Source organism: Seriola lalandi, unplaced genomic scaffold (genome assembly GCF_002814215.2).
Source record: "Seriola lalandi dorsalis isolate HSWRI2012SDOR001 ecotype SW California unplaced genomic scaffold, Sedor1 jcf7180002054829, whole genome shotgun sequence".
Taxonomy (NCBI): Eukaryota; Metazoa; Chordata; class Actinopteri; order Carangiformes; family Carangidae; genus Seriola; species Seriola lalandi.
The window spans coordinates 1,250,284-1,277,152 of NW_019525382.1; the positions used below are offsets into that span (position 1 = coordinate 1,250,284).

General features: G+C 39.0%; 3 protein-coding genes across 4 annotated transcripts; all 3 read left to right on the forward strand.

The window, feature by feature from the left end:
- The first annotated feature begins 1,277 nt into the window (after window positions 1-1,277).
- smim7 (small integral membrane protein 7) lies at window positions 1,278-4,563 on the forward strand. The gene is made up of 5 exons (XM_023426489.2): window positions 1,278-1,381; window positions 1,599-1,640; window positions 2,647-2,699; window positions 2,805-2,895; window positions 3,765-4,563. Exons 1-5 carry the CDS (start codon window positions 1,356-1,358, stop codon window positions 3,778-3,780), a joined length of 228 nt encoding a protein of 75 aa, XP_023282257.1. The 5' UTR covers window positions 1,278-1,355; the 3' UTR covers window positions 3,781-4,563.
- Window positions 4,564-5,668: 1,105 nt separating this feature from the next.
- LOC111670016 (mediator of RNA polymerase II transcription subunit 26) lies at window positions 5,669-10,645 on the forward strand. 2 transcript variants are annotated; one of them, XM_023426551.2, is made up of 3 exons: window positions 5,669-6,025; window positions 7,446-7,523; window positions 7,638-10,645. In XM_023426551.2, the coding sequence occupies exons 1-3, from the start codon at window positions 5,954-5,956 to the stop codon at window positions 9,225-9,227; spliced, it is 1,740 nt and encodes a 579-aa protein (XP_023282319.1). In that variant the 5' UTR covers window positions 5,669-5,953; the 3' UTR covers window positions 9,228-10,645. The 2 variants fall into 2 exon arrangements, with proteins under 2 accessions (XP_023282319.1, XP_023282320.1); XM_023426552.2 differs by having other exon boundaries at window positions 7,449-7,523.
- Window positions 10,646-11,529: 884 nt separating this feature from the next.
- On the forward strand, window positions 11,530-25,331 carry slc35e1 (solute carrier family 35 member E1). The gene is made up of 6 exons (XM_023426523.2): window positions 11,530-11,894; window positions 13,236-13,306; window positions 17,448-17,585; window positions 18,879-19,004; window positions 19,624-19,869; window positions 20,455-25,331. Exons 1-6 carry the CDS (start codon window positions 11,567-11,569, stop codon window positions 20,698-20,700), a joined length of 1,155 nt encoding a protein of 384 aa, XP_023282291.1. The 5' UTR covers window positions 11,530-11,566; the 3' UTR covers window positions 20,701-25,331.
- The last annotated feature ends 1,538 nt before the right edge of the window (window positions 25,332-26,869 follow it).

Consider the following 26,869-nt stretch of genomic DNA (forward strand, 5'->3'; position numbering starts at 1 on the left):
CTATTAATACCTCTCATCTCCAGAGCCTCAGCATCATCATCATCATCATCTGCGCTCCGTGCCAGCTGCTCCGCTTCTTATGCGACAGGAGGTTTACGTGTCAGCTGCTGGAGAATTAAAATGACAAATAAAAGGCTTCGTCCTCTTCTTCATCGTAGAGTGTCCACGCTTACTACGAGCAAAGAATTATCCACTGGTTCCGGATCAGATCCCGCACCGGGGCTGACTCTAATCCCTAACAGCTCGACAGCATTTGGTGATATCGCTGCTTGTTTACATTCTTCCACATGAGGCAGAGATATTGTGATTAAATGCGCAGCTGTGCTAAACTTGAATATATATATATATATAAAACCCCTATTTTATGTATTTTAATTATAATAAATTATTTTAATATTATTGTTTTTTATTGTTTTATTTTTTTTATTTTAATTCTTGAGGAGAATAATAATCGGCGCAACGACGTTTGTCACCACCAGGGGGCTCTAAAACCACCACACTGAAAACCTTGCATCTCCAAAACATCTAGTGATTTGAGATGGGTGAATTGTATTGGTCATCTATCTAAATGATCAACACCCGTTGCCTATTACGTTTATCCGTTTTGGACATCATTATCCGTGTCTTCAGAGAAGTTTACTGTTGAAAAGCAGCAACAATATCAAATAGTTGGCTACTGAACTCTGACCCACCCCACAGATGACCTCCGCTACTCCTCAGTGGTGGGTCTGAACATTTTTCCTCCTCTGTTGTATATGCATGGGGGCAGCAGAGTTGGCAGTAAAATATTAGATTACACAGTCATAGATGTCACAATAGAATTTCTTGTTATTTTAAGCTACATTTACTTCCTGACTGTTTAAAAAAGGGTTATCTAAGTTCTTTAAAATTTTAATTTTCCAACGTTGAAGAGAGAGAAATGACCCTGCGATGACCTTTCTTAGCTGTAGATGGCGCTCGTTTCTAAGAATAGGGTCTCCAAAGCAGGATATTTCTGCTGGTGTTGCCTCTTAAATCCAGCCTGCTGAAACTTAGTTGATGAGTTTTACGTCCCTAAATTTAGTCTTTCAGGTAGAACGTCGTAGTCCTTATACCAAATATTCTTATAACATCCATTCAGTCTCCTTTCCCCCCTCTCCTACAATGCCCCTACCCACAGTTTAAGCCTTATCCACCCATAACTACTTAAACAAATCGTAAGGAAGTGATAGGGAGAGGCCTGCCTGACAGGCAAATTCAGGGTATAAAAACTCAAGAGACAGCGCTCGTCGGGGCACTGAAACTCCATTGGTCACATTTTTGATTGCGTAGATGAAGACGGAAGTGAGAAATCTCTGTGATGTGATGAGAGCAAGATGATCGCAGATCTGTTGATATTCGGGTAATTTATTCAATGTCTGGCATGTGTTTACATAGAGACACGTTTTTTTATTTTACTGAAATGTTTTCCGTGTGTGTTTTTGTACACGGCGGTGCCAGTTAGATGGCGGTGTAACAAGCTAACTAGCTCAGTGCTAATGCCAGCTCAGCAGCTAACGTTAGCTCTGCAGGTAAATAATCTCACCTGTCTGACCACTTTGTCTCTCCGTGCTCTCCAGGACCTTGCTGGTGAATGCAGGGGCTGTGCTGAATTTCAAGCTGTGAGTATTTCATCCAAAGTTAAACGTTTGACTTATCATTTTGTAAATATACACGAAGTATAAAGCTGCCAGGAAACTAAATTGCTAGAAAAAAGACAGACACGTAATAATTACTTAAATATTATTAGAGAACAGGTCAATGTTGTACAAAAAAAAAAATGTTTTACGATATAAACATGCAAATTTAGCATGAAAATATAATAAATAAGATAATAATATCGTCTGTTTACATGTTAAGTGACTTTATCCCAACTTGTTTTTGTGCCTCTTCCATTAAAAGTTAGTATATGCCTGTATTGTCACTGACAATATGAATAATTAAAAGAAGTTGATGATATGAATGAGTTGAGGTGTGTGAAAACCCCACATCAGCACTTTGAACTAGTGTCACCAGCTTCTCTCTAAATGATGTACAAATAAATGTATGCTTTTGTAAATAAAACATGCTTAGAGTGTTTTACATTGAAACCAGAGGGTTAACCACTGCTGCTTTCAACTTTACATGTAGAACAGGGCTTTATTTTATTTATCTATTTATAACTTCTCTCTATATATGTGTTATTGACCTGGCTAATTTTCAGTTGCAGTTCTTTGGTGAGATGTTCTGAAACCAATGAAGTGAGGGTATACAAAGACAACAGGATGCCATAAAGGCAGCAATAAAAACAAAATAAGCATTCTCAAGACAATGCAGACACCATCCAGAGGGAAACAGCAAAACAATAGTACAATAATATAGCAACAATATCCATTATTTGTAACATGTATCCATGCAACCAACAGAAGACACCCAAAACAGAAATAATAAGGCATCAATAAAATATAATTATTATGTTGATCTTGACAAAATGTTGAAAGATACTGAGTAGTTAGTACAATGGTAATATCAGACACATAGGCCGTGCAGCACAGTCACAACTATAGAAGATAATATCACATTGTTAAATAAAGCAGCAGTAAAATGAACAAATGGAACAGTAGGACATTGACTGTGGATGTTTTGCAGCAAAAGGAAGGAGGGCCAGGGATTTGGAGATGAGTCCAGAGCGCCAACAACAGGTGTGTATGAGTGTTAAAGAGAGAGATGAGAATAGAATTAAGAAAATGTGTGTGTCACAGATATCTAAAAAGTACAGCCACAAAAATGATTAGTCCATCTTTCAGGTGACAACATCAGAGAGTTCCTGCTCAGCCTGCGATACTTTCGGATCTTCATCGCTCTGTGGAACATCTTCATCATGTTCTGCATGATTGTGTAAGTAAGACTCTGTTAGTCAATACTGGTCATGTACTTTAAAATAGTTGTAAAAGGACGTAATGGTGAATGTGCTGATCTCTCAATTTCATTCACTAGGTGACGTGTTCTTCACTGGCACTGTAGTTTATTTTGAGTCAATCCCACATACACCATCATTCTACTCACACTAGAGGGTCAAATGTTTATTATTAATGGATGAAAATAGTCCCCAACAAATAGGCTGTTGACCCCTGTTTGAGTAAAGTTTGCTAAAAATCACAGTGTCCGGCTGTTTTTGGAATTTACTGCGCCTTTACACAAATAAATCTATATATTTGTGACCTATTTTTCAAGATTTATATCTTCAGTAGAAACCAGTGGAGTTGGGGTTGTGTGCCACAGACTGAATAAGGAAGTCAGAAAGTAGCTCATATGGGATTTGTTGACAGTATGAAAAACAACTTAACATAAGGCTCAACCTAATAATCCCTCTGCTGCCTTTTTGATGTCGTAGAATGTACAACATGGGACAAAAATGTAAACTTCCGTTTAAGATTGTTTGATTATAAATCATTTCTGGTGATACTTTTTCACCAGACACACATGTAATTGCCTTTGACTAGTGTACGTGACACTTGACACGTGACACGTGGTTAATCCAAATGTAAAAAAAGGTGATATCACTCTCAAATTGATTGACAGGTCTTTTACTACAGGGACATACACGAGGCAACAATTAGGTTAAATATTTTCTGAGGCTTTTGGAAGCCCCCTTTTCTTCCATTGTCCACCCTCTTATGCTTTTTAACCTTTTAAACAAAAGTCCTGGAAAATGTGCTATGAACTTGTTTCTTATCTAAGTAGTTGAATGTCTTAAATCTTCACAGATTGTTTGGATCATGATCAACATGTGCGGTGACCAGACTCCCACTTTTTCAACATGGATGCTCTGAACTTCTCCTTGATGGGATTTTCTGTTCCTTTGACTCTTTTAACTGTAATTATGCTCCATTTTCTTTACCACCTCAAATTCTAATTCTGCATCTGGCTGTTCAGGAATCTATGAATCGCTGTATTTATTTTGTCTAATACAAGTTGTTACATTTTTACTTTTTTGTTTAAGCTGTAACTATCTCACCACCCCTGCCTTCTGCTGGATATGTGTCGTAAATGTGCCCTTGTGCTTCAGTGTAGAAGACAAGATGGTTTCTTCAGCATGTCGGTTCATTTATTAAAGAAACACCAGGGTTGAAAATGATGGGCAGCCTTTGCTAACAGAATAGGAAATTTTGTTGTTAGTTGTCTGTCATCATTTAAGGATCCTGCTCTGTCCCATAACCTCACATATGGCAACTGTAATCAGAGTTGGTGTTCAACCTTTGACTTACCAAGATGATCTTGCTGAAACATCCTTTTATTCCTTTTACCTGCATGGACGTCAGAGTTCAGCTGGATCCAACAGACAAGTCAGAATTATCTCTGTCACCTTCTGATACAATAAATGGTTCAGACATCTCCAAATTTTACTTATCTCCTGTTATGTGTGTGATGTGCAGCGGCTCAGATAAAAAAATATAAATATATATTTTCCTTTTATTCTGAGGCACATGTGCTGTAAGTAAATGTATATGCACTATATAATGTAAATGTGTCCTTATTCTTAACAATAAAAATACAATTTTCTTATCCTCTGTCTGTTAATTGACTTGCATGGTTGTGACTGTCTATACTGACTTTGCAATGACATGACTAATAAATTAAATACATTTCCTAAAAGCAGTTGCAGTTAATTTGCAAGAAATTAACATATTTTACCATCTTTTATATCAGACTTAATTTTATTTCAATGTTTAAGCATAAACAACTACAGCAGATTTGGATTTGTTAACCTCAAGAAGTCTTCTGTATAACCTAGCGATTATTTCATTATTGTCTAATCTGCTGGTTATTTTTCGATTAATCATTTTGTCTATCAGACATTGGAAAAAGGCCTAGAACACAAGCGCACATCATTAAATGTCTTATTTTATCCAAGCAGAAGTACAAAACCCAAAATATTTAATTTACTCCAGTGTCCAAGAAAAACAGCAGGTTCTGACATTTGACTACTTGTATGCAGTATTTTTTAATTTCTGCTTTAAAAATATCTCAAATGATTTATCATTTGCCTGCAAATCTGCACAATTGTTAAATTTATGCCATAATGGCTTTAAAGGGGTCTTTTATTTTTTTTAATCAAAAGGCATAAAAGAAAAATGCAGTATAAGTTAAAGAAAAAAATCAAAGAACACATCACATAGAGCTTTTGAAAAAAAAGTGTGTTAAGAGATAAAACTTGGTGATGATTCTTTATTTATAAATTTATTACATGATACCTATATTACTTGTTAATTTTATATTTATTCCAGCACATTACTTACACTCTTCCATTCCTTGCACCACTTCATTTTTAGCCTACTGGGTTATATATATAATAGTCATGTGTTGATTTATCTTTGTTCTGCTTTGTTATCCCTGTTTTTTCTGTATGTCCGTTTATCTCCCTGGGTGCTTTTGTTATTGATACTGTGAGCTGTGCACTAACGTACTTGACCATTAAAACCGATTCTGAAGTAAAATAAAATATATATTATATACTTTATACATATGTAATAAAATAAACGTAGGTTTTAATAAGAGATCTATTATTCTATCTATTGTTCAACATATCACGGCAAACAATAATATAGACGCGAGATGACGTAAATTGACGGTGGTTGCGTAAAATTCTCCCGTCGTGCTCTTCGCGGGCTCTTCACAAAAAGCCCGATGAGAAGGCCGAGGAGGAGGAGGCTACCAGCCGAGGGGGGTAGCCAATTCCCGGAGAGGATTTTCTGTTCTCGTTGTCTGAATTCACGAATACGTGAGGACAGCGAACGAAACTAGATTTAAAGCATGATAAGACATGACGCCCACTCCCACAGAAGATCTTCCGTCGGGCCTGTGAGTGTCGGCAGGTTTCCCACCGCCGCCTCGCCTCCTCGGGGGATCCTGCTGTCTTGAGTCCGTCCTGACCGACCCACGACACCGCCAGGCGATGACAGCGGCTACAGCCACTCCGCAGGTGATGAGAGACCGGCTGCTACAGGCCATCGACGGCCAGAGCAATGTGAGTATGTCCCGTAGTTTCCAAGGAACGAGCTGGGTGAAGAGAGACGGACAATAAGCCGCTTCATGTCACTGCAGAGGGGTGATAAAGTGGAGGTGTGGGGCGAGTTATTATTTGCTTGCTAATTAGCTGGCTAACCTCTCTTGTTAGTGATAGTAATTAATACCAGGCATTCAGGAGCCTGGCTAACACAATGCTGTTGGCTAATGTTGATGAAGACAAGTTGGCAGTTTGTACACACTGAATTGCACAATGCCTCATAACTATAGCTTAAACTAAGCTACCAGGTAGGAAGTGTAAATCTGCAGGTAAGTGTCCTTCAGTGACAGATGTTGATTAAATGAGGGTTTCAGGAAACTCAAGTCTTTTTATACTTTGAAATAACATTTCAACCCTTACCCCATACAGCTGATGACAATGCGTTGGTGTGTTACAGGACTTCTCAAAGATTGGTCAAATCTGTGGTACAATTAAACTGGACAACACCCTGTCATCACTGTGACATTACAGTGTCAAACTTTAGTAGGATGCCGCTCCAGTTCTTCTCTACTGTGAAATTACCATGGTTGTCTCACAAGCATTATTGACTAAGGTTAGATAGTATTTCCAACTTGAAGAATTGTATGGTGTGGATTCTGCAGTATATACTGTGCTCCAGATTAAAGTGAACAGTCAGATATGTACAGTACGTTTCTTCTATCTTGCTAGCAGATCTTACTTATTCTCCTTGTGGGTTAACATGGTTGTATTTGCATGCAGTCTCCAGTCTCAGTTTGTCATACTGAACCTGAAACCAGCATGAGTACATCGTCTCTTGACATACAGGTGCAAGTTTGAAAGTGTATTCAAATTAGGCCCCGGCCTTTTAATAGCCCCTCTTTCTTTTGTATGTAAAACGTGCACATTAGGCCTCTTGCCTATAGGACTATGTTGGAATAATATATATAGTGTGTGTGTGTGTGTGTGTGTGTGTGTGTGTGTGTGTATATGTATATATACATACATATATATATACACATATATATATATTGGTGATTTGATCCTTTGTTTTCATTCAAGTTAAACATATATAATATGTATTCATTTGTTCTTATGTTTTTTACTTATAGTTATAGTTATTATAGTTATTTATTTTCATAGTTATTTTATCTAATTCCCAATGACTTTTACCAATTCAGTGCGCTGATGTCAATTTGGACAATAAAGTTTATTGTTTAACTGTAAAATGTCTTGCTTTCATTACATATCTTCATCACAAGTGTCCATATATGTGTGTGTGTATGTATGTGTGTATATATATATATATGGAATCACAAACTGTAACATCGACATACAAGTAGATGTACTTGGACGCTGTTGTAACGCTGACAACACTATACTGTTACAGGATTGTGTTATATAAAGGCATGTGTCTTTTCAGCAGATATGCAACATGGTGGTAGTTGTGGAGGTGATCTCTTTTTTGGAAAAATATCCCATCACCAAAGAGGCACTGGAGGTAGGTTACATGCATGCCAACAACATGTGCATTCAGAAATAAAATTCAGCTGAATCTGGTTTTTCAGGAATCAAGTGACAGCCAGTGTTTAACACCAATCTTGTCTCCTTGAAGGAAACCCGTCTTGGCAAGCTCATCAACGATGTCCGGAAGAAAACCAAGAATGAGGACCTTGCAAAAAGAGCCAAGAAGCTTCTGCGAAACTGGCAGAAGCTAATTGAGCCAGGGAAGGATGAGGTGTTGTCCAAAGGACACACTGGTGCATCATGGTCTTCCAATGGTGGTGCTCATCCCTGCATCTCCACTCCAGCTGCCACCACACCATCAGGTAAAACAGGTCCAGAGTTGAAGAACAGAAATGACTTCAACAACTGCTACTCTCCAAGGGTGGAAAAACCAGGCAACAGGAAACGTAAGGCTAACCAGAGGGAAGGACAGCTCTTGCCAACCAAGATATCCAAAACAACTCTTAATGATAAAATACAAAACTCAAAACAGCTGCCAACCAATGGAATTGGCAGTAGCTCTGAAATTTTTACAGATTCTCATGCACATCAGCCTTCAGACAGGGAGATTTCTGAGCCTTTGGACAATGACAGGCTAAATAAAATCCCTGTCAATGCTGTTAAACCTCATCCAAGTGCCCCGGTATACAGCCAGCCTCTTAGCACTTCTTCTTTGCTAAAAGCATCCGTTCTGCAGCAGCAAGCCAGACAGGAGCTAGCTGCCTCTGGGGGGCAGTATCGACCCAGAAGCCCTCGCTGTTCCTTGCAGAGTCCTCAAACTCCAAAGCAGGAAGTTGTTGTCAAACAAACTGCAACCCAAGCACAGAGTGAGCCTCGTCTTTCTAGCCCCACTCTGAGGCCTGGGTCTGTGGACACCTCTGGGCTGGGGCCTTCTCCTCAGGCTTTAAATGTCTGTGTTCAGGGTTTGCACACTGACGGGTTGGGGTCTGCAGATTTAGACTCTCAAAGCAGGACTCCCAATACGTCTCTTCACAATTCAACTGCCTCCCCCTGCAGTGACGGGGTCAGTTTGGAAGATGATGGTGCTGTTGGCAATACAGGGAAAAGGAAAAGACAGAAATACAGGCCTAAAGACTATGTGGTGAATTTAGATGGACAGACTGTAGTTGATAGCACTAAACCAGTCAGGTTAAAAGATAGGAGGCTGACATTTGACCCTGTAACAGGGCAGATCAAAACCTCCTTCCATAAGGAGTCTTGCCAGGAGGGGGAGGTCAGACTGGGGCACAGACCTGAACCTCAGTGGTCAGATCAGCCGAAGCAGAATCCATCTGTCCCTCCCAGTCCCTTCCAGCAGACAGACTGGAAAGAGCTGTCGAGGAGCGAAATCATCCAGTCGTACCTTAGCCAGCAAAGCAATGTGCTGACATCATCAGGCGCCCACACCCCGGGTGCACATTTTTTCATGACTGAGTTCTTGAAGAAAGAGGAACACCAAAGTAAAGACACCAAGGAAACACACGTGTTGGCACCAGAACGATCAGCCAAGGATTTACCAGGGGTTAGCAGAGAGGTCAACAACGAAGACCTCAGCAGATTACATGCACAACACTGGTCCGGAGTTAACGGCTGCTATGACACAAAGGGTAACTGGTATGACTGGACGGAGTGCATCTCCTTGGACCCACATGGAGATGAAAGCAGGCTGAACATACTGCCATACGTCTGTCTGGACTGAAACAGAGGTCAGGTTTCTGAATTGGAAGGTGTAAGCTGCCTTCATCATACATGTGTGAAGGCACTTCTGTAAGTGTAAGCTGCTGTTTTGCACTGTTAGTGAAAATGGAATAAATATGCTGCCTGCTCGGGTGTGTGTTGGAGCACAGGGTGTGTAATCAGTGTTTTTATGAGTTTGTGATCATTGTGTGAGGACAGCACGAAGGGAAAAGGCTATGCATTATCTGCCCATGTAGTTGTTGGTGTTCAGTAACTGTAAAGATTGAGATTCCAATACCTGCCCTTCTTTGTACTGTAGAGAGACATCACATTAAACTGCACAGCCACAATTTATTCATCTTATGTTATCGACACGCCTTGCAGAATGTGACAGAATCTTCTGCTTCTTATCATATTTAGTTCACAGTGCAGCATTTTTTTCATTTCAAGTTTAGTTCAATTTTATGTTTTAAAAAAAATCTGTGACCTAGTGGGATATATAATTGGAACATACATTTGAGAGATAAATTTACCAATGGTTTTTTGTTGGCATTGGTCGTGTCTTGAACAAGGCTTTTTAGCTGTAAAAGCTGAAATGAATGCTATATTCAAGTAGCTATCATTACCATAAGTATTAACTGTTGTTGCTGTGAAAAATATTTCTCATTGCAGCTTTTAGAACCATTTTTCCCCCATTGCACGACTGTCTTATGCTGCGACTTTTAGCAGAATGAATAACTGACAAATCAGTCTTAAAACATTGGAATTTATTATAATATTTTTTTTTTTTTTGCGTTTTGAATACTGTTAAATAAAGTGACACGAAACTGCCAGATGTGACCGTGCAGAAAAGAAAGGCTTGTAACGGGCTAGAACGATATAAGCTGATAAAGAAATGTGGCTGTCATGTATGATATTTATTTACATCCACATATTCATTTTGAGATTTATATACATGTTCAGCCTACACTGAATAATCTTTTTCTTTACTCAGAATCGGTTCAGTGACGCAGCAGTGGCAGTCCAGACTTTCCCTGCTGATACACCAACCTATCTTACACAGGGAAATGCTCTAAAATTACACATTTTGATAACGTGAACTAACTTTATTTTATACTTGCCTTTTCCCTTTACTGTGTATTTAGGTTGTAAAATATGAATTGAAATGGCAGAGAGATTACGCCACTAGCTTGCATATTTGTACTGTCAGGAAGAACTGAAATATAAATTGACATGCTGGATAAAGTACTTAATATCATTCCTTTAGATATTGTTTGCCTTATGGAAACCTGTGTTTTCCCTAAAGACGGAGCCTTAGTGAATGTACAGAAATTAGCCTTTTGTGTTCAGTTGAATGCAGAAGAGAACATATTTGCTACTTAGTCCTTTTAAGTGGACATGTTGATATGTGTTAATAAAAAAAAAATTAAGGAACTGTGATTGCTTGTCTTTTCTTTAGGCTGGATCTGCATGCACGTCACCCTCAATTGAATTTTAATCCCCAGGATACCCATAGTTCTTTGTTACAATTTCTCCTCCGTAAATGCAGTTGGTGTTGATTTGATCCATTTGTTCAACAGAAAAATAAAATGGTAACATTTTTTGCTTCAAAAATGACAAACGTGTCCCAGTTAGAACTTCTCAGTTTTGAGGTTTGCTGCTTTTTTGTGTTATGTGATAAACTGAATACTTTTTAGTTTTTGGTTTTGTCAGACAAAATGGGAAATTTGATTGTCATGGAGGAAATTGTTATGGGCATTTTATATACAAAATATTTAACTTATACTAAACATATATTCTTTATTTAAATGCATTCTTAAAGGGTTTTCTTAGACAAAGTATGACAATTTAATCAATTCTGTAGCAACATCCGAGCACGTGAGTGGCGATGCAAAGTTTACAATCCCCATTTTATCTCTTTCAGACAGGAGCTGTGCAGCCAATCACACAGCTGCCTTTGACCTTGTCTTTAAACAGACTGGAAAAAGTTGTTATATTTAAATAAAAATGCAAAAATATGTATACAATGTGTATCTATATAATTATTTTACATATGCATTAGGTTATTTATCTCTTTCATGGTAGTGTATTTTATGTATTTATTTATGATTAGTATAGTATTGTGAAAAAGTTGTGAAAATTTAGTTTGAAATTCAAACTCCAAAGTCTACCATTTTAAGAGTAGTTTACAGCAGTTCCATTTTATAAACGCATGTCCGTGAGTATCTTTTATTTTGAAGCCAGGGACCGGAAGCTGTGCGTTTCAGTCGTTGTCGGTAGTTTGACTAACGAGCAGCGCTGCCCTCCCCCGGCGAAGCCACATACACACACTACCGGTGACTCGTCACTCCGCGCTGGAAGATGGCTGCGGTGGAGCGGACCCCGGTCAGGGAAGGGATCCGAATAGTTTCACTGTGTGTGTGCTGGTACACGGTCAGCTCGGGGGGCAACATCGTCAATAAAATCATCCTGAACGGATTCCCGTACCCGGTCACCGTATCTCTGTTTCACATCATCTCTATCGTCGTCTTCCTCCCACCGCTGTTGCGGGCATGGGGGGTCCCCAAAACAGAACTGCCGGGCAGGTACTACCGGTGGTACATCTTGCCTTTAGCTTTTGGAAAATATTTTGCATCTGTGTCGGCTCACTTCAGCATATGGAAAGTTCCGGTTTCATATGCGCACACGGGTGAGTACAACGGATTTGCGTTAGCTTTTTTGAGTGAGGCCACCCGAAGCGTGTCCGCCACGGTAACTCGGTGATGTGTCTGCCGTCAGCTGATGTTAGCTTCGCGGCTAACGGCGCACAACTCGGCGACACCGACAGTTTACTCGCTTGTGGGCCCCGGGTAATGTTGACGTTGTGTAGACTGTGATCAGGCAGCCTAATTAACTCAACACTGGTCCCCTAACTAGCTTCAAATTAGTCCGTTTTAAACTCCCTCGAGAGAGACCGGCTGCTGTAAGCTAGCTAGCCAACTTAATTAACGCCGATATAGTACGTCAGGGGGGAGGGTCCATTACTGAACCTGTTCTGTGTTGTTGCAGTGTGCACTTCTAACTTCCATCTCAGACTTACCACCTCTAAATGCAATTGATTTTTCTCCTTAAGAAACCACGTGAAATTATATTAGGTTACCTGCTGCGGAATTTAATAACATAACTCGCTGCATGTCTTACATGATGTTCAATGCTCAGTGGTAGAAGTACTCAGATCTCAGTCAAAGTAACATACAATCAGAGTTAGCTTTATCTGTGTGCATACATTCATTTTGATTCCCGTGTTACTTCCTCTGAACCACTTCCAAGATGTCAGATTTAGCAACAGGCAGGATTTATTTTAGGGCTATTACTGTAGACCGTGTTAGCTTTAACGAGATGTTCCTAATAATCTGGGTGCATTGGGGAACCTGGGAAAAACAGTTAACTTCCAAGAGTCTGTCTTAACTTCAAATCATGTCAGAAACTATCTCTCATGTTTAGACCTCAGTTGGATCACTTTAAAGACCCATGATGGTCTTTGACCCAATTTTAGAGCCATTGCTGGACTTCTGTCATTAAAGATGACAGTTTCCATGAGATCAGGTTCTGGAGCTGGAAAGCAATTTCCAGTCTAATACAGTCCTGCAATAAGGTTATAAGGGTTGAGGTGGATAGGAGTTTTCAACATTACTGGATCCGGTTTTGCCACTCTAAGCTTAAAAAAAAAAAAATAGTTGCAGTGTTAAAATATGTGTAATTTGAATGCATAACCAAGGTGTTTGCTGAGTAAAACTGTCATTGTTAGTGACGCCAGAGTAAACTTGTTGTAATAGTAGGAAAGCGAATATATGGTGCAACACAACAGAGGCGTGACGATCAGAGTGAGACAAGTTTGACAGGTGTGGGTTCGGCTCTGACGTAGGAGCATTGTAGTCCAAACTTCCATCTTTTAAGCTCCATTTGCTGCTGTTAGTTGCTATTGCATGATTGTCGAGAAAAAAAGAAAACAAACTGACATTACCATATTTCTTATCTGTTTCTTTCACAGTCAAAGCCACAATGCCAATATGGGTGGTGCTGTTATCAAGAATTATCATGAGAGAAAAGCAAACCACAAAGGTGAGTAGTTTCGACACAGTAAACAAGGCACAAGGCCTGCTCTGTTTCAGCCTGTTTCTCATGTGTTCGAGACTCAGCAGTGGTGATGTGGCACAGTACTGCGCCTGTACTGCATCTCATATTACGGCCATCTGCAGGGGCTTTTGTCCCCGAAGCCGATGAGGCGCTCGGTGGGAGTGTGGAGGTCAGGGAGGGAAACTAACTTTTATTTCCACAAACTGGCAACATTCACATGAAAAAATCCCCAGATTCACTCACTACTTTTTATATCAGGAGCCAGCTTAGTTTGTGTTTATGCATGCCTGTTTTCCATCATGCATAGTATCAAGGAATGCAGCATGCAGGTGGTTGAACACTTCCAGACTAGAGGGCAGAGTTATATGAGAACCAGAAGAAGCGTTGTCTCCCATTTTCTGGCTCAGCGATGTCATGGTTTTGGAGGACAAGTCACCTGATATACTTTGATATCAGCCCATGAGTTTTAGGAAAAACTGTGGGAAGGATTTACATTAGATGGACTGGTAGGTCAACTTCAATCACAGTAGTTAAGTATATCCTGGAGTGTGTCCCACTGCAACACTACGTTATGACGGAATCAGGCAGAACGTCTTCATGAATAAAGCTAAACTTCAGTTCAAGTCCTTTTGTTTCAGGGTTAGCGTTAGGGTTAGTTTGTCAAATGGTGTGATAATATTACTATATACAAATCCACTCAAAATTTACAGTAGTAAAATTATGTTAATGAAACATCTAGAGCTGCTAGTAAATGTTATTTTCAATACAACTTAATCTGCTGATTGTTTTCTCTTGTTAACTGATTGATTGGTCTATAAAATGGAGAAAATTGTGAGAAATGTCCACCACAATTTTCCAGAGCCCTGGGTGATGTCTTCAGATGACTCCAAAAATATTCAGCATACTACCATAGAAGGCCAAGACAACCAACCAACAAATATTCTTAATTGAGAAGCTGGAAGAAACAAATATTTAGACTTTGTGTTTAGAAAACGACTTGAACAAAAGATCAATTATCAAAGTCGTCAGTTAATTTTCTTGGCCTCAGGGTGTGGTAACAATGTGCAGTATTGCTTAACTACAAATATGACATTGAATGTGACAAAGTCTAAATTGACACTCCTTGACACTCCTTTCGTAGCTGTTATAGAAAACTGATCATTACAGAAAAATATCATCACAGGGGAAGTATGACCATATTTTCTTCATGCACAGCTTCTGTCAAACTGTTAAATCGTATTGGCTTTACTAACTATAATGTAGTTCTACCTTTAGTAATATTCACTGTGAAGCTCTATTATTTATAATCAGACCAGGAATCACTATCTGCCTCTTCTTGGAATTAAAGAATGGGGATTGGAGGCCCAGAAGTTTGATTGTGGCAGTGGTAACAGGTTTTGACATCTCTGGGATTCAGCTTCATATTCCCTCCCAACGGTGGAACATTTTACAGTCAAGGTTTGCCAAATGTGAATGAGAGGACTTCTTGAGTCTAACATCAGCTTGTCATGTTTACTTTCCAGCCAACAGTTCAGTGTTCAGACAGGCTGCGACCACAGACAGGGAACGTAGGTGTTGATGACGTGTTACTTAATGTGCAGAGATCCTGTTTGAGGAGTAGCAGGCTGCGCTGTACTGTGCTGAGAAAACCTGACGTTGTATCAAACACATTGGAACATCTTGTAGACTGAATAAGTACTTTGTGAAAATAATACAGTTCAGTTCAGTGTTTATACTTGACTCAACTTTGTTCAAAAGTGACTTTGAAATAAATTCCCAACATCACAGACTGTACAAAATACACTCAGTGTCTACTTTATAAGGTACAACCTAATGCAGTCTAATACAACAGCCCTGCCATAACACCTGTCTTTTCAAAGCTCTGTTTCTGTTGACATTGTCAGAAATATGTAAATTAGATTATATGTGTATTGGTCATACACAGTGGTGGTTTCATACTGGACTATATTATATTGAATGGTGATTCTAATTTTTTTTTACCTTTCCATTTACAGACATTAGGGAAGCAGAAATTTGAAATACCTCTCAATATAATGTTGAGCTATAAATAATGATTATTTTCATTATCAATGAATCTGTTGATTGTTTTCTTGGTTAGTTCATTCTATTAGATGCTAAGAAATAGTGTTATTTGCAGTTCCCGAGGCCACAGTGATGTCTTCAATTTGCTAGATTTGTACAAACACATATTGTTCATATATGTCAAACAAAACCAACAGGTTCTCACATTTGAATGTTAAACATTTTTGACTGAGACAATTAATCAATCATCAGTTGATTTATCTTCTTTCAATCAACTAGTTGATTAATTGACTAATTGTTGTATAATGCAGTCCAGTACAACACCACCACTAACTGCGACTTCAGTGCTAAAACATAACTTAGTTAACACCTCTATTACAGTGTCAACAATAACTGAACATTATAGGTAAAAGTAAACTTTATGGCAGAACAGTTGCCTCGGATTTTATTAGACTGTACAGGCGTATGTGATAATATGGACACTGACTGTGTATCTTAAAAGAACCTAATGCAAATTGACTAAACTGTTCCTTCCTCAAATGTGTTTCTGTCGTCTTGCATCTTTTCCTTTTGAGCGCAGAAAGCCTTCAGGATGAATTTTCAAAATCATTCAGGACACCTGAAATGGGACAGAAATCTAGGCCTCTGCCAAAATAGATGATGCCTCTCTTAATGTTCAGAGTTATGAAAAAGAACCAGCGCTTACCTTCAGTGTACTTGTGAAGAACAATTATTTTGGCACATGCAGGACATAGCAAACTGTTTGGTGTGTATAAAGACGAAAATATTGTTAACTTTTCAACCTGAGTCATGTTTAAATAGTTAATACCTTGTTACCTGAAGCTGCTCTGCTTCCTATTAGTGCATCCTGACTGTGTAATCATCAACCAAAAAAAGACAGCTGCTTTAAAGGGCCAGTCTACAGGTTTGGTTTAGAGCCAGTAAAGTCCGCACGTCTGTCTGCAAAAATGAAAAATACTTGTTTTGTTTTTTTGTATGAGGACCAATTTCTGACTAAACAAGTGAACAGTCTCCTTTTTACTGCTCTTTTATAGCTTGTTTTAGCTACTCTTACTTTACTACTGAGATCCTGGTTCTTGTCATACCATTGTTCATGTCTCTGTACCTTGTACTTGTATGAGACAGCTTGTTCTGACAATAAAAAACCGTGGGCCGTCTGATGACAGTAAATTGGTGCAAATAGCCAGTAGGTGTTCAGTGCAGTGTTTTCTCAGTTTCACAGTGAGGGGTTCATTGAGAGAATTAGTGAGTGGGTGCTCAAGTGGGTTTCACAACAACTGCACGTCTGTATCATTTCTCATGGTCCAACATTTTCAATATGCAAATCAATGTTGCTGTAGATGTTATGACGCTTTCATTCTTAGTAGGTTAGCTAGTAGTAGGTGAGTACTTCCAGCTGCAGCCTCTAGAGTAGTATATATTAATATTGTAATTAATGACTATAGCTGCAACAGTGAGTCCATTAGTCAGTTGATAACAAATTAATTTGGAGCTGATTTTGTAATCGAGTCATTTTTCCAAGCAAAATGACCAAACATTCACTGGTTCCAGCTTCTCAGATACAACGGTTTGATGCCTTATTTATTATACATGACAATAAACTCAATATATTGAGGCGTATTATTGAATAATTTGCATATTATTTTCTTAAATGTTTGTGTGTAAAATTATTTAAAAAACTTGAAAATGTTCATCACAATTTCCTAAAACCTTTGGTGGCATCTTCAAATTCCACGTTGAGACTGTGTTTTGCCAAAGTCCAAAGATGTTCATTTTACTGTGACACAAAACACAGAAAAGCAGCTAAACCTACCGTATATAATGAAAAGCTGCAACCCGAGAATGTTTCAATTTTTGCTTTGACTTCAACAAACAAAAACACTCACATCAAGATAGTTGCCAATTATTTTTCTGTCAATTTGTTGCATTTTAGTGTAATGACTTCAGGGTTGGATTGCAGGTTGGGAAACGGCAGCAGATGAAATTTTAGTTCTCTCTTGCGCTTGATACAAACTACTAACGTGTTGTTTCTCTCTTGCCTCGGTCTGTGTCTTTGTTGTAGGTGTACGTATCGCTCATCCCCATCATTGGTGGAGTGCTGCTGGCCACAGCGACTGAGCTGTCCTTTGATGTTTCAGGATTAATCAGTGCTCTGGCTGCCACGCTCTGCTTCTCTCTGCAGAACATCTTCTCCAAAAAGGTAAATCACCCCCATGCTGATATGTGCCACTTTATCCCTGCGCCAAAGAAAAAATTCTCAGTGGTAAGATGTGAAACGCCTGAAACTGACATCCTTGTGTGTGTGTGTGTGTGTGTGTGTGTGTGTGTGTGTGTGTGTGTGTGTGTGTGTGTGTGTGTGTGAGTGAGTGAGTGAAATGCACTCAGAGAGGAGAAGTGGTTCTGTGTCGAAAAGTCATGAGGGTCAACTGAATTTCACAAGAGGAAAATCTGCTGTAATCTCAAAAGTGGGCTGCAAATGATAATTGATTGTTTTTTCCTTTTCCTCCTGTTTGTTCTTGTTTTTTTCCTTTCAGCTTTGACTTTGTGTACCAGGTTGTTACGTTCATGACTAATTATTGTCCTTGTTTGTACGTTTCGAAACGGTTTAGATCAAATTTATTTACATCAACAATATTTTTTGTCACTTTTCTGCTTCTTGCGATGAGTTTGATTCTATCGTCCAGAGAAATCATCCATATCAATGATCTCTTTCTTTTACTTGTATTGCATTTATCTGAGTGGCTTTACAACGTGGACAGTTCATACTTACAAGACTGACCTAAGATTTTCAAGACATCTTCATGGCTTGTATGTGGCATATAAGATAAGTCGCATGCTAGTCACGATGGTTACTCTCACATCATGTGCAAGTTTCAGGCAGTCAGTAATTGAGTAATTGGACGTGGGTGTTGGTCAGTTAGTCACCAATTTTAGATGCTGTTAAAGTACTCTCAAATGTTACTGCCATATTCAGTTTTACAAGCTAATTTTAAGATTAATGCTTGAGGGGGACTGGAGGGAGAATCTAACCTATAACTGCTGAATTCAGGTGGTTCGCTGCTGTTCTCTCTTTAGCCACAAGATGGTGGCTGCATTTCATAGAGCCTTTTTTTTTTTACAACTCTTGATCATATTCTCTGGGCAGCATCGAAGTGAAAATCCAGCTTTCAGCAGCCATTGCAACTTAACAATAAAGTGAATTTTTAACAGAATCATCCAGGTTAAAAAGGTCCTGGTTTAATATAACATTACTGGCACCAAACTGATTTTTTTTAGGTTTGCAGGGATGGACTGTTTCTGTTTTTAAAGGGGCAGGCGGAGTGGTTAAAATTAAATGTGTAGTGGATAACAGAAAGTTTCAAAACAGGGAGACACCCAAGACTGTCCATCACCTCCACATCACCTGTGCTGGTGCAGTCATGACTCAAGTAATTTTTCCACTACCCCCTTTTTTTTTTTCTTTTTTTTTTTTAATCAATTTCTTTAATCAAAGGTATTGCGTGACACACGGATCCACCACCTGAGGCTCCTCAACATCCTGGGCTTTAATGCGGTGATCTTCATGCTGCCCACCTGGGTTCTGGTGGATCTCTCTGTGTTTCTCGTGAATGGAGACCTGGTGAGTTGCAATAACAGCTCTTGAATGCAGTCTGACATTTGTATCATCATTTATACATGTTTCCTGAGTAGAAATGATCATGTTGCTCCATCAAAAGCAAGAAATAATGTTTTATTATGAGATTTAGAATTTAGCAGCCAAAATAAATAGCTCATAAATAATTACACAATGCCATAATTAAATGCATCTGCTTGAAAGTTTAAGAGGTTCCCGTGAGCCTCACACTATAAACTCCTTGATGAACTTCTGCAATTTTCTGTAGTGCTCAGTGACCGAACAACTTCAGCTAGTCGTTTCAAAGCTTATTCAACGCTTCACAATTTTGTGCAGCAGTTATCTGACAGAATGTGTGGACAGACATCTCAAACAGTAAGACCTGCGGCAATTATTAGGGCTTGTTTTCAACCGTTGATTATTTCAGGTTAATAATTTAATCTATGAAATGTCAAAAAAAGGTGAAAAATGTCCATGAAAATTTCCCAGAACCCAGTGTCTTCAATTTGTTCCTTTCATCTGACTAACAGCCCAAATTCAAAAGAATTTGGCAGCATTTTGGCTTAATTTAAAACGGTGAACATTACCTAAACACTACCTGCTCCATTTTTGTTTCTTTTCCCAGTCGGACGTGTCGGGGTGGTCTGGTACCTTTGTCCTCCTGCTCATCAGTGGCTTCTGCAACTTCGCCCAGAATGTCATCGCCTTCAGCGTGCTCAACCTCGTCAGCCCGCTCAGCTACGCCGTCGCCAATGCCACCAAGAGGATCATGGTCATCAGCATCTCACTGCTGATGCTGCGCAACCCAGTCACCCTCACCAACGTCTTGGGTATGATGACGGCCATAGTTGGGGTCTTCCTCTACAACAAGGTGAGTCCCCCCCGACCATTGGGTGTTAGCAGGTCAGGCAGGTACGGAGGAAGAAGTGCACAGATCTTCAAGTCCGACAAGACAAGTTAACAAACATGCAAAATAAACAAACCAACGAATAAAACGTATGGATTATTTAATTGATTATTTAACAACCATTTCTTTAACAAAAGGTTGCCAGTGGAACCCCTGAATCTAAAATCAATCATAAACGTTCTTCTTAAACTCAAAAGCACAGACGTGCTCCAAACTGAGTCTGTTCTACTGTGATCATCTTCTTTACCAGCACTTTGCTCTGTTTACATTGTAGCCGTTAGTTTTCCTAAACTGCAAACTGCCGGGCTCACTGCCTAAAAGTATCTTTCCATATCAGTCGTGCTCTATCCAACTTGTGGCTGTTAACCATTGACTTTAAGAAAAATAGTGACATTACACATTATTTATCCTCTTGGAGAAATTCATTCTCTGCATTGACCCACCCAAGCTATTTAGGATCAGTGGGCAGCCACAGTGCGGTGCCAGGTGGCCAACTTCCTAAGACACCCAGTCATTTAAAATCCATTTGCCCCTCTCCTCTGCTAACAGGCCAAGTATGACGCTAACAAGCAGAAGAAGCTGCTGCCGAGTTCCAAGCAGGACCTGATGTCCTTTGACAACCCTGCGCTGGAGAAGATCCAGGCCAACGGGTCAGTGCCTTTCTCCCATGGCTCAGAGCAGCAGCAGCAGCAGCAGCAGCAGCACAGCTGGAACAACGTACTGACCGACCACTTCCAGTACAGCCGGCAGGCCTACACGACAAACTACAGCAGCAACCACCAGTATGTGGTGTAAAGGAGGAGTCTGTCCTCGCTCTGGGTCGCTGTCATAGACATTACTGTTACCGCCCCCCCTCCACCCCCCAGCAGCGGGTCTTCTTCCGCTCGACTTCACACTCGAGACTGAAGGCAAGTGCTGTATGGTTTGATAGGAAGAATGAGGCGGTCATGATCGACCAGTGACGTGATCTCTCCCACGTCCCTCCCTGTCTAAACTTCACTTTCTGACACCTTCGCCGTATGTCATTGCTTATTTATTACTTTGGTACGGACTGTATGGGATAGTTTGGGAGAAAACAAAACTCATATCAGGCATTTTGGTGAAGGATCAAGCCATGTTATCCAGACAGAGAAATGCCACAGCAGGTGGACATTTGAAAGGTAGTTGATCAGTGATTTACACCTCACTGTTTGGAAATGTTTGAGTTTTGTTTTCACAACCAGCCATACATTGTTACATTGTATTTTGTTCACTTTCAGAGGAAAGGATGTCAGCTGTAATTATTTACTGGAAACATGCACCCAAACAAAAGTCTGTCATGTTATATTTTGTAACAAACGCAGTTCAGTGGAAGGGCTTAACATTTTTGCTTTTAGGCATTTCATGTTTAGCATTGTCATTTTTTTTCATGAGGCATTTGTCATGATGTGAGGAGAAACGAATTGTTTAAATTGTCCTCGGTGAATAAATTGTCTTCCACTATTCAGAAGCTTGAGGCAGATGGAATTTGTTTGTGGACAGTGGAGGATTTTAGGTGACACTCACCTAGAAAAGTGGTTTTGTAGATTTTGTCTGGTGGTACAATAATTTGATCAGACTTTCACCAGGCGTTTTGAGCTTTTAATGACTCAATGGAGCAATGTCAGTCAGTTTAGCACGTTGGTCCAGGCTGAAATATCTCTGAAATGTCATGATCCTCAGAGGGTGAATCCCACTGACTTCAATTCTCCCTTGACTTTTCATGTAGCAACCATCAGCTGAAAATTTCAATACTAGTGTCTGCCGTCCTATACTATACTGAAATCCTGCAAAACGAATGACATTCCCTCCCTCAGCCTCAGCTCTACTATGTTTAGTTCTGATTAACAAATGCTAACATGCTGAAAATTCACTGCAACACAGTATCTGCACCGGCTTTAAAGGGTGCTTCAAAAGTACAAGTGCCTGATGAAGAAAAATGCCCAAATTTCAACATGAATTCATTGTATCTGCATGAAGCTGATGCTTGTAAAGTTGTCACTCATAAATAGATTAGTAAAATTTCAGCCAGGCTTGTTGTCAGGAAGTGTTCTGAACTGCCACTGTTGAAAACTTTCTTTTCTGAGATGGCTTTACAAAACACACTAAGTGTTCTTGTCTTTGAATTGAGACAAATTTCCCTCAAAACCAAGAGGGAGACTGGTTCTGTCACTTAGAGTCAATGACCTCCCTCACATCTGTCCTGTTCCCCAAGGTAACAAAGACATTATCATTTGTTATCATTTATCATGGGGCATTAATGTAAAATGTAAAAAGTTAGCTTAAACTTGGATTTACCAAAACAAAGCATCCTTGTAATATGGACTACAACAGCTGCATACATGCTTGTGTTTCATCTTCCCGGGGGAGTCTAACCACGTGAAATGTAGTACAGATGTTAAAATTAATTATTTTGCTGTTATAGCTTCAAGTTGAAGAATCAATTTAAAACAAAGGATGGTAATTTTTTTTTAATTGATTATTTGTATTTATTGATCTGCAAAGCTTCTCAGGCAGAGTGAGATTTTCTCTCCTGTCAGGCGATTTTTCAGCCTGAACCAAAGCTGCTCTATCATGTTTATGTTTTTTTAAACAGATGCCCGTGTCGAGTTTGAACATCATGAAACAACTAAATGTGTTATGCAGATTGTGACCGTCTGTCAAGTGACTTTATAGTCCTGCTGTTTTATTTAAAACATTATCGTCACATTGGTGTCAGACAGTCACTGGACAGACTTGATTTAAACTGAGACATGCATGAAATCAGAGTTTTGGTTGTGCAATTAAAGATTCAGCTGTAATTTCAGTTGGACCTTAGGCTTGATTATCATTATTGATTACTATGTTGATAATGATAATCATCTATTTCTGAAAAGCCTTTTTACTGCTTGAGGAACTATTTCATTTAGGAAACATCTGTCACTTGTTTTTCTTCTAGCATGACTGCTTCTGTTATCTCTGATGCACACCGGGCATCACACTGCAGCAATATAAAGTTTTCATGTTCTTTTTTTTGTGGTTTAACTATCTCTGCATTTGAAATCAATGTTGTATATTTTGGGGGACAACATTCATTTAATTTTTGTAAAAGTGCCATTTGTAGCCTGTGAGCTCTTCTTTTTATTTCAGCTGTAGTTTCTGGATGACATGGGTGAGGGAATTGTGCAGTTATATTGCATTACTATGGCTTTTTTTAGTGTACTATGTTTGCCTTTTCCGATCATTTTAAAACACTGTCACAGTATTTAACGTGGAGAAAAATCCCCAAATGATCCTGAATAGATCTCTGAGGGGGCGGTGCACTCTGGGCTTCCCAGAGACAGACTAGTATCAATTCTTGTCTGTTTATTCTTTTTTGAATGGAAACTATTTCTTCTGAAATAGTTTGTAGTTGCATAGTTTGTAGGTTCTTGGGAACTCAAAGATGCTCTGGTTTTCTCCATAAGGGAGAGAAACCATCAACGCTTCGGTAGGTAACCAAACATCCTGTCTTTAAAAAATATGTAAAGTTGGCTGTTATTACACTGATTGACCACAAAAGTAGAAACACTTGTATGATGTAATGTGAACTTTAACAGACCAGATGCAATGAATAATTTGTACCTTACGCAAAAAAAAAATATTTTTCTTTTTGTTAAGACTGCTGCTGTAGTTGTTTGTGTTGACAATTGTGCACTTTGAGGCTGTTGGACTGTGTTGAATGGAAACATGTAAGCAGAAATATCCTTGAAATATAATGCAGTCCAATACAGCACCACATATTACAGCCTCACAAATGACAAAGGAGTTGAATCAAAACGTTACAGACGATATCGGCATCAATTAAAATTATACATTTCATAAGGTCAGCATTTATCTGCTGCAATGTTTTTGTTTCCAGCTACGTTTTTTTTTTTTTTTTTTAACTGTTCATTACATTTCTAAACTATGGATTAAATTACTGTATGTTGTGAAAGTTTTTTGCTCCAAGTGCTGAAATCGAAGAACTACCACCCAACTTTTCAGCTCCACAGAGCTTCATACTCTCTCTGAGCACATTTTTGTTTTTCAGTCACATCTACTGTATAGTTCAGTGTAGCTGCTCTCTCCAGCTACAACAACTGGGATAAACCTAAACAGCAGACTAATTTACTCACAGTGGAGCATTTAGAAGTTGAAAAGTTGCTAAATGAGGAATAAATATCATGAGAGAGACGGATACATGCAAGTATTTATCATTTAACTTAAACATCTTCCTTATTTCTACCACTGTCATATGAGGATACCAATGCCTGAAAAAACACTGCTGTGTTGAATACCTGTCCTGATATATTGCAAAACACTAAGCACCAGCTGTCAGTCAAGACGATGCACACACATGACTTCAACTAGTTTTCTACCACTGGTTCCCCAGAAACATTTAAAACACAGTCACATGTGAGAAACCTGTTTTATAGATATCAAGAGGAACATTCGCCTCCTTTAATCATCACAATTACTCTAATACAGAGTTAACCTCAAATTAAAATTGTCTTGTAATTAAGACATAGAATAATACTTCATCTGCATGTCAAAGCAGCAGAAATGTGACATATCGAGCTAGCTGCGAGTTAATTCTACTAAAACATAAAAAAAATAGCAGATGTACATTGACAAATAATTTCATTTCATGTTTAGGAATGTAATACTCGTGTAATCTGTGTATCAGAGTCTGCACTCATTTCCCCAAAATGTTGAATCTAGACTTTTGGATGTAGCAGGAAGTAAAGCTGGTGGTCTAGTATCTTTTCGATGCATTTTTAGCCCGAGTACATTGGGAGAAAGGAATAATAGTACAAGCTACATTTGAACCTTTTGTGGTTAATCACACTGTCTACTGCTGCAGCTCATGTTTTAGCATTTTGAATTTTTTTTTTTTTGTCTTGTTCATGTCCTCCCTCGTGTTGCCAAAAGCAAGAGTGTAACTATTGATGCTGATGCTCTATAGGAAGGAGGCCTTGCTTGCTGGTCGACAGGATGTCAAATCAGTAAATTACCACATGTAGGACACGTGTTGCAATTTATAAATTTCCTCCTGATTTTGTTTTTCCAGTGTCATGCTGGCTGTTTTGTTTCTGTACAGTGGGCTAACTCTAAATTTAGGGAACTCTTGATCTGGATGTGTGCTCTTCGCTGTAAAACTTTTCACTGGGATGTAAATGTTAACGAATGGAGAAAGAGTAATTGTACAATTATTATTTTTGTGCGTCTTTAATGGATCTTGAGACAGAATTTTTACTTAACCGATGTTTATAGATTTTTTTATTTATGGTGTCAAGGTATGAAAATGTTGTACAGAAGTGCAGCTATGCACAGTCTTGTCTGTTTATGTTTAGTAAATGCTATTTTTAAATGTTTGGGGGGGAATAAATGCATTATGGAATCCTGAACATATCAAATGTCTTTTCCCTTAACAGGTAAAAATCAGGCTGACTATACTATGGGCAGGGGTGAAATATTTTTGTTTTCAGTCACACTTCAATAGTCATTTTTCTAGTGGAAAGTTAAAATTGTATATATTGAAGTTGTATCATATTCTGTACGTCACTTCTAGGAGAACGGGTGTTAAACGTGAAGCCTGTAGACTTAACCTGCTCTCTTCTTTTCTCACTGGTACCAAGGAGCCAAACCTTAAGTTCAAGTATTCATTTGAATATCACTCAGATCACTTCTTCACTCAGATTGTATAGCTTTTATTAGTTTACAGAACTTGGTCATCTTCCAAGCACAAGCTCAGATATCTTTCTCAGGAGTTGAAGGTAGAAGATAAAAAGAGAGTTTAAAGCCCTGTGAATAATGGACTTACATTCCTCAGGCTGTCAAAGACAGGACTCTAATGGGATGATGAAGTGTTAATTAGTGTCTGCTGGATGTGTAAATGGTTAGTTTTGGAGTTTTTTTGCCCCCTAGTGGCCAAGAGTCGATGAACACAGCATCAATTCAAGTTGTTTTTTCGGGGACATTAGAGTGGTAAATGGCAATATACAGGGTTTTTTTTTATTTTGGTTGAGTGACAAATTTCATGCACACATCATTTTTGTTTCACAGGCTGTGTTTGCTGGTAATTTATCACCTTCTCATTCTAGTCTTTCCACAGAAGCTCTCAGTGCGGTGCATCTTTTATCGAAACTTTCGGGGAAAGGAATTGGGTCTGCAAAAAGCCCGGGGTGGATTTTGAAAACATCCAGGAAAGAAAATCGTGCAGATGGAGCTGATTCACCCTCCTTTTCCCACGTTTGATGAAAAAAACATCAGTCTCAGTTACCAGTATGTTGTCCACCTGCTCGGCTGCCACCTCCTGAACCACTGGCCCGCCGATGTTTTCCAGTGGTTTTTATACACAGGTGAGTTCAGAAGTAATGAGGCAGGAGTGTTTACTATGTTAAACTTAACATAACTAATTGGACACAGTGACAGAGAGGACCAGGTCACACATCTACAAAATCTCAAGGATAACACAATGAAGTCAAAGAATTTCTATTGTGGTCCTTGATGTAAAGAGCATTGATGCAGGAGTCCAGGTGCCTACAAAAATCCATACAATAAATATGATGCAGTATGTATTATCAAAAATGTAATCCCATAATCATAAACATACTCCCATAATCCCCAATTTAACTTCCTTCCTAAAAAAGATGGGTCATTACTTACTTCTTAAAATATGCAGTGGGAACATTTACCTGAGGCAGAACTACAACTGAAACCCAAACAATGCTGACCCTGTACACAACCAGGAACAGCAGACTTAAAGCTGTCATAGACTGAATAGTACTGATGAAATGGAGAAACTGGACAGTCGACGGCAGAGATTCTTGTTAGTTTGATCACGACCATGTCGCACTTAGGTATTTGTTCCTGCACAAAAGTCCAAATTACTGTAAATTCCAATTTATTTTCAAATAATCTCCTTAGAAGTTTCCTGGAAAGA

Coding starts and splice junctions, on each gene's coding strand:
- smim7 (XM_023426489.2), top strand. CDS start 1,356: ATGATCGCAGATCTGTTGATATTCGG. Junction 1,641..2,646: donor GCTGTGCTGAATTTCAAGCT/GTGAGTATTTCA, acceptor GATGTTTTGCAG/CAAAAGGAAGGAGGGCCAGG. Junction 2,700..2,804: donor GTCCAGAGCGCCAACAACAG/GTGTGTATGAGT, acceptor TCCATCTTTCAG/GTGACAACATCAGAGAGTTC.
- LOC111670016 (XM_023426551.2), top strand. CDS start 5,954: ATGACAGCGGCTACAGCCACTCCGCAGGTGATGAGAGACCGGCTGCTA. Junction 6,026..7,445: donor CCATCGACGGCCAGAGCAAT/GTGAGTATGTCC, acceptor GTGTCTTTTCAG/CAGATATGCAACATGGTGGT. Junction 7,524..7,637: donor TCACCAAAGAGGCACTGGAG/GTAGGTTACATG, acceptor GTCTCCTTGAAG/GAAACCCGTCTTGGCAAGCT.
- slc35e1 (XM_023426523.2), top strand. CDS start 11,567: ATGGCTGCGGTGGAGCGGACCCCGGTCAGGGAAGGGATCCGAATAGTT. Junction 13,307..17,447: donor GAGAAAAGCAAACCACAAAG/GTGAGTAGTTTC, acceptor TCTTTGTTGTAG/GTGTACGTATCGCTCATCCC. Junction 19,870..20,454: donor GGGTCTTCCTCTACAACAAG/GTGAGTCCCCCC, acceptor CTCTGCTAACAG/GCCAAGTATGACGCTAACAA.